Below are 7,701 nucleotides of genomic sequence, written 5' to 3' on the forward strand. Positions count from 1 at the left end.
TATTACATATCGATCGTTAAGGAGCTTTTTGTAAACGATATACAGGCCCTTGTATTTCGGTAGGAGCTTCTTGTTAGTATTAACGGAGTGATCTGTGTAACGAATTGCTACAAGATCTCCTTCCTCAAACTTTTCTGCTGCGCGATGTGTTTTGCTAAACTGCTTTGCGCTCACCATTTGCGATTTAATTATATTTCGAGAAGCTGTTTTACGACACTCGGTTAAACCTACACTATTTTCCTGTTTTCCGTCCAAGTACTCTGTTATTTCATCTATTGCTGTACCTCGTTGTTCTATTCCAAATAACAAAACTGATGGAAGTTGTTGTGTCGAACTATGTACAGGCGGTCCCCGAGATACACGGTACCTCTTATACGCGGATTCGGAGATACGCGGTTTTCTAAATTTGACAGTTCTTTGAGCAAATTGTACTGATTTGACACATCAATTGTATATTGCCAAATAATTTCCATTTCGATCGAATGTTAAAAACTATTTCAAAAAGTTTAAAACTGTTATATTCAGTCAGAATCATATCAAATAACTCATAAAGTGACTAAAACCGCCCCCTACTTGCAAAATTACACGAAAATTAGTGAAATTTTAGCTGGAAATCACGAGGATTCGACTTACGCGGAAATTCGAGATGCGCGGTATTTTGCGGCTGTTTTCGGTCCCCATTAACCGTGTATCTCGGGGACCGCCTGTACAGAGTTATTCAACGCATATTCTACTATTTGTAATTTACTGTACCAGTCGCTGTGGTCTAGGGGATTGGAAATTTTGCTAAGAATTGGTTTGATAACTCGATTAACTCGCTCCACCTGTCCATTTGCTTGAGGAGATGCAACTGCATTTAGTACATGAATTATATTACGGTTATTAAGAAAACTTGTGAACTCTTTAGATGTAAAACAGGTGGCCTGATCACTTATTAACCGTCTAGGGCGACTGTAGTAAGCAAAGTACTGATTCAATGCATTACAAACTTCTCGACTGCTGGTAGAAGATGTAGGGTATAGTTTGGTAAACTTTGTGAATGCGTCTATAACGACCAACAAATACTTTTTCTTTGATTTTAAAGAAGGAAGCGGCCCAAGATGGTCTATGTGCAAAGTTTTATGTTGTTGTTAACTTATACTTTATTTTAACAAACATATATATATAAAAACGATCAAATGATAAAAGGAAAAGGAATACGGTGCCGCGCGCGCTAGCCACGTCTATTGCTGGTGCAGATAAAATCCCGAGTGTTCGTTACATTGCAGGATCCCCGATCGTAATCGATCATGCACGAGAGAGAGAGAGAGAAAAAGACGACTATATTCGCTACACATCGAATGCTGTCAGTTCACGGAAAGCATCGAGTGTGCGAAGAGGCTGCAGTCTCGGCGGACTGCAACATCTCCCCCGGCTAAATGAGCTGATAGGCTCCGAGCCGACGCGGAAGTCTTCTTACTCGAGAAGACCTGCGTGGCAAATCTATCAGGCGCTGATCGGTCCTACCTCCTTGACGGTTTTCGAGGTCGGCAGGAGGTAGCGAGCTGGATGTCGTCAAAGGAACATCCATCGGGGTAGTCGCTGCTAGTGATGAATAAGCGAGCGATGACCGTGGAAGCGCTGTTGGCTCGCTTATGATTGGTTCCAGCTCCGGCTGGGTTGGCTCTGGTCGGGAAGAAGAAGAAGACCATTCCTCTAACAGTACATCAAGCGGCAGCTGATGTCCCTCAGGTGCACGGGCTACCGCACGACGCCTGATTTGGTTTATGTGGCGCCGAAGTAAACGTCCATCACTCGCAATGACGTCATACATAACGCGTCCACTGCTACGAACGATCTTTCCCGGTATCCACTTCCATGAGTTTCTATAGAAAGATTTTGTAGAAACGAGATCGCCAGGCTGAAAACTTCGCACTGAAATAAATGAGGAAGGAGATAGTGAGTGTGATGATGGGGGCCGCAACAGCTCCAGTGCTGTCCTGATGGGGCGGCCGAACATTTCCTCAGCTGGAGATTTCTGCTGGTTCAACTGCGCGTTTGGTGTCGATCGGTACGTTATGAGAAACAATTCCAGGGCCTCATCAAGGGACGTCTCGTCGCTCTGGATCTTCCGCAGTGCTCGTTTCAGCGTATCGACGAACCGCTCCGCCTGTCCATTTGATTGCGGATGGAACGGTGCTGTCGTGATGTGCTCGATCCCGCTGCTGTTGCAAAACTCCGCAAACAAGGCGCTGGTAAATTGCGGACCGTTGTCGCTAACTAACGTTTCAGGCATACCGAAGCGAGCGAAAATGTTCCGTAACATGGAGATGGTGGCAGATGTTGTTGTACTCGTAGTTTTGTAGATTTCAGGCCACTTGGAGAAAGCGTCAACCACCACTAAAAAGAAATACCCTTCCAGTGGCCCAGCATAGTCCACGTGTACTCTACGCCAGGCGCCCGATGGTGTTGGCCATGTCGCTGGTGTTGCTCGAGGGGGTGCTTTAGCGGCTGCCAAGCAGGATTCACAAGATGCCACGTAGCTCACAATATCGTCGTCGATCATTGGCCAATACAGGTAGCTTCTCGCAATCGCCTTCATTCTCTGCATCCCCGGATGACCCTTGTGCAACTGCAGCAAACAACGGGAACGCAGTTTCTCCGGGATGACCACTCTCTCCCCGAAAAGTATACACCCCTCAACGGTTGAGAGCGATTCTTTCCTATTGTGGTACCGTGCCAAATCTGCTCCGAATGAAACATCATGCGGCCATCCGTCCTGCACGTACTTATGGACTTTCCGGAGCAAGGGGTCAGTCTGCGTAGCTGTCTCAACGTCTCTAAAACATAAAGGAAATGAGCTAAGCGCATTAATGGCAACTGACCTTAAGTCGTTTTCTAACTCCAGGCTGGCGATGACGTATTCAGCTTCAGGTTTGGCGTGATGATGTATGAGCCGAGATAACACATCGGCGTTTCCAAATGAGCCTGTTGCTACATACTCGATGTCCATGTCATACAGGTGAAGAGTAAGTGCAAACCTCTGCAGCCGGTTTGCTGTGTATGTCGGAATTCCTTTCTTACTGCCAAATATGCGTACCAATGGTCGGTGGTCGGTCTGCAGTGTGAAATGACGACCGTATATCATGCGATGAAATTTGGTTACAGCGAAAATTATTGCCAATCCTTCTCTGTCGATTTGGCTATAACCAATCTCCGCCTTGCTGAGTGCTCTGGATGCGTGTTGTACCACTTTTAGGGATCCGTCTGGGTACTTGTGGCATAGCGTTGCTCCTAAGCCAACTGATGATGCATCGGCGGACACAACTATGTCGCGCGTTGGATCGTAGTGTGTGAGCAAGAGCTCCGTGGACAAGAGGGCTTTAAATTGGTCAAAAGCTTTCTGACATTCGGGTGTCCACTGGAACACACTTCCGGCTAGCAGCAACTTATCCAATGGGTAGCGCAAGTTACGCATGTTGGGGATAAACTTGGCATAAAAATTTATCGCACCGATGAATGATCGAACGCCTGTGACATCTTTTGGAGCAGGCAAATTTTTGATGGCGTCGATCTTTGCCGGGTCGGGTCGTAGGCCTCGGCTGTCGATGATATGCCCCAAGTAGCGTATTTCCGACTTGTTGAATGCGCACTTTTCACTCCGGATGGTAAACCCATAGTCCCTTATGCGCTTCAGCGTTTCTTCAAGAGCTGCATCATGCTCTTCCTGTGTTTTCCCTCCAACTATTACGTCATCCATGTAAGCAGATACTCCATTTACCCCGGCGAGCATTTTATCCATTATCTGCTGAAAGGCACCAGGGGCCACTTTTATGCCTGGAGGAAGCCTGTTGTAATGGTATAGACCACGATGCGTATTAATTGTCAGCAGGGGTCGGCTCTTTGCTTCTATTTCGACCTGCAAAAATGCATCGGATAAATCAATTTGTGAAAATATTACGCAACGGGCTAGCTTAGAAAAAATGTCCTGGGGTAAAGGAAGCGGATATTCGTGCGGGTGTAATGCTGCATTGAGTCCGGTGCTATAGTCTCCGCAAAGCCGTATTTTGCCGTTCGCCTTTCGAACCACTACGACTGGTGCTGCCCAATCCGAATAGTCGCAGGAACTGATGATGCCTAGATTCTCAAGCCGATCCAACTCTTTATTTACAGCATCTTCCATCGCGTATGCAACCGGACGTTTCGGTCGAAAAACTGGTCTGCTCCCTTGTTGCAGCTGTAGGTGAATTTGTGCCTTGGTGCACAGGCCCATTCCACTAAAAAGCGAAGGAAATTCTTTCTCCCAGGATCGTGGTTCAGCTGTACCTATGTGATTGCAATAGCTATCCATCGGAACGGTCCCCAAGCCGAAAAGATGAATTAAATCAGCCCCGAACAATGACACATCCGCTTTTGACACGCGAATTGTCGCTTGCTTGGTGGTATTATTAATGCTCACGTTCGCTTCAAACTCACCTTGAAGGCCGAAAACTTCGCCAGTAGCTGCTTTCGCTCTTACCTTGGGTGGGTTGAGGTGAGGCTTACCCAACTGCTTCCATAGTTGCTGGTTAATGACAGTGATGTCCGATGCGGTGTCTAGTTGTAGTCGAGCTGGCTTCTCTCCGATGAGTATGCTAACAAATTTCCGCTTCTGCTGCACGCTGCACACGTTGACACGTACTACTCGCGATGACACCGCACGGCGATGATCGAATCGCGGTCGTCCTCTGCGCCGTTGTGACGAGTTGCAGAAACCCTCTCGATGTCCTGTACGTCCACAATCCCGGCACTTGTTGGTTCTGTAGGTGCAGTCACGGGTCCAATGCAGGGCACCACAAAGCCAGCACGGGGTGCGGGGTTTGGAGGCTTCGTTTCGGGGTGCTGGTTTGGGGTAGCGCTTGTTGTTGGTGTTTCGTTGCCACTGGCGGTTGTTTCTGGCTTGCACTGCCTGTACTCGCTCACTAGTGTCCGTAGCGATCATAGCGCTATCAGCTTTTACACGCACTAAACGTTGACAATCTGCTGCTAGCTGCTCTAGGGTGGCATTCTTCCTGTCTTCAATGGCGGCTAACAGTTTCATTCTTATGTCCTGTACGCTTTCGTCCTTTAATCCGCATACGAGGATGAGGCACTTAAAATCTTCCTCCGTCATCGAAGAAAATTCTGCATCGACGCACGCTTTATTAACTCGACAGGTAAATGCTAGCAGATCCTCGGTGCGCGTTTTGGTAATATTAAGACACTTGAAGCGTTTGCTTAACACCGACTCCATTTTGCCGAACAGGACGGTAAGCTTTTCCACCATTTCGTTGAAGCTGAAATCTCGTGGTGCACGCGGCAAAATAAAATTACTAAACCGGGCGTGTTCAGCGGTTCCAAGCTTACGTCCCAGGAGTCGAACCTTGGCGGCGTCATCCAAGCGAGAAGCATCCTCACGAAACAAATCTACATACCGCGTGTACCATGATTCGAAGGTTACTCCCGCTTCTGGATCGTACCGGAACTCACTAATATTACCGGCGAGGGCTTCCAGTATCAACTCCGGGTTGCTCGGTTTTGGCACAAATTGCAGATCGGGGGTCGGTGGCTGCTGCTGCTGTTGTTGTTGCACGAGCTGCGATAACAGTTGCTGTTGCTGTGCCATTTGCTGCTGCTGTTGGGCCAATTGCTTTTGTAAAAGCTGCAGCGTTTGCTGCAGCGTCGATGAATCCGATGGCGTGTGCTGCGGTGGCTGGGGGTGAATGAACCCTGTGTTCAGGACCCCATTTTGTGAGAGACGACGTTGCTCCTCAATGATCGGCGTCTCTTCTGGGCTGGACATTCTGCGGCGTTTCCCTACTTGTCGTTGACCGTTTCCACTTAAACTCGTCGCCACTTTTATGTTGTTGTTAACTTATACTTTATTTTAACAAACATATGTATATAAAAACGATCAAATGATAAAAGGAAAAGGAATACGGTGCCGCGCGCGCTAGCCACGTCTATTGCTGGTGCAGATAAAATCCCGAGTGTTCGTTACATCGCAGGATCCCCGATCGTAATCGATCATGCACGAGAGAGAGAGAGAGAGAGAGAGAAAAAGACGACTATATTCGCTACACATCGAATGCTGTCAGTTCACGGAAAGCATCGAGTGTGCGAAGAGGCTGCAGTCTCGGCGGACTGCAACACAAAGTATCGAACGGTACGGGATTCTTTGAAATACTGTGAAGGTTACGCTTATTTTTGCGAGCGGGTGCTGAATACGTAATGCATTTCAAACAGTTTTTGATAAAATTGTCCACCCATAACATTGTTGATCATTTGTTTCGGTACTAACAGTAAAAGTTTTCCTGCAGACTGTTGTGGGCAGCCGTGCGTGCCGACCCCTGGACTTGCCGTGGCAGTTGCGCTGCCACCGGTCAACGTCCAGGGGGACGACAGTGTGTACACGCACACTGTCGCACACACTAAGCGCGCAAGGCTTAGTGTGTGCCGAGCGCCGAGCAGAGTGTGTACGAAGGCCGATCGAGCAGGAGCTCTCGGCAGGGGCGCTCGGTGCGGCTGGCGCGCGGCCTACGTTGTAAAGTGTTGTACATTTTAACGTGTTTGTATTTCGTGTATCAGTATTTATTATGTACGTTATACGTGTTTAAATAAAATATAAGCAGTTCATAACACAGACGGTTCACGATACACTACACCATCGTGAAGTGCAAACCCTTCTGACAAATCATTTTCCAGTTCTTCTTTTATCTTGATTGTCACATTCCATCATCTTGTCACAAGGGTTATGACAGATATGCACAACAGTGTATAGGGGGCTTATGGCACCCCAACGCGGGGCGCGATTCATGTGACGTTTGGCCACTGAACGATGATTGGGGTACAACGCTTGAGACGAAATAGAACTAAACAAGAACTACCAAAATTCCGGCTTGTGTCGAATTTATTAGTGGCGACGAGGATTAAACTAAAGGACGGAAAATGGCACAAGAAAGTATCCAGCAAGCGATTCTTAAAATGACGCAAATTTTGCAGCAGCTTGCGCAACCAACTCCAGCACCTTCCAACCCGGAGAAGACTCTTGAAGCTTTGGCAACTAACATAAGCGAGTTTTCGTTCGACCCGGATAAAGGCATTACATTCGAAAAGTGGTTTTCCAGATACACAGACCTTTTCGATTCAGACGCAGGAAGCTTGGACGATGCGGCCAAAGTGCGCTTGCTCATGAGGAAGCTGGACACATCATCGCACACCCGGTATGCAAATTACATTTTACCAAAACTTCCTAAGGACATCAACTTCACGGACACCATTGCAACACTTGGTAAAATCGTCGGTGAGCAGACTTCCATCTTCAACAAAAGATACAGTATCGGACATTAAGATAGGACCCTTTTTTTTCAATGCACCGTGCACTTGTTTTGCCACGTTACTCGTGTTTGTGTGTGTGTATGTGTGTATGTGTGTGTGTATGTGTGTGAGTGTGTGTGTGTGTGTGTGTGTTTGTGTGTGTGTGTGTTTGTGTGTGTGTGTGTGTAGTAGTAGTAGAAAGTGAGTGTGCTTTTTAATGTGTATTTGCAAGTGCGCGGGTTTGTGTCTGAAAAACATAGCTTGCCATGATGTCATATTGCGTTGAAATTATTCTTATTATGTGTGTTATCATGTGAAACATTGTGCGTTTACACTTGGATAAAAACTAAAGTTTGCATCGACAGCAGCCCTTGTTCCTCGGACGAA

General features: G+C 47.3%; 1 protein-coding gene across 1 annotated transcript; it reads right to left on the reverse strand.

Moving 5' to 3' along the window:
- Nucleotides 1–775: 775 nt before the first annotated feature.
- On the reverse strand, nt 776–6,013 carry LOC120961221 (uncharacterized protein K02A2.6-like). Its single transcript, XM_049605218.1, has one exon. The coding sequence runs from the start codon at nt 5,798–5,800 to the stop codon at nt 1,415–1,417; it is 4,386 nt and encodes a 1,461-aa protein (XP_049461175.1). The 5' UTR covers nt 5,801–6,013; the 3' UTR covers nt 776–1,414.
- Between the last annotated feature and the right edge of the window lie 1,688 nt (nt 6,014–7,701).

This window comes from Anopheles coluzzii, chromosome 2 (assembly GCF_943734685.1).
Source record: "Anopheles coluzzii chromosome 2, AcolN3, whole genome shotgun sequence".
Classification (NCBI taxonomy): Eukaryota; Metazoa; Arthropoda; class Insecta; order Diptera; family Culicidae; genus Anopheles; species Anopheles coluzzii.

Bases quoted from the DNA above. Each gene is read 5' to 3' on its own strand.
- LOC120961221 (XM_049605218.1), bottom strand. From the start codon at position 5,800: ATGTCCAGCCCAGAAGAGACGCCGATCATTGAGGAGCAACGTCGTCTC.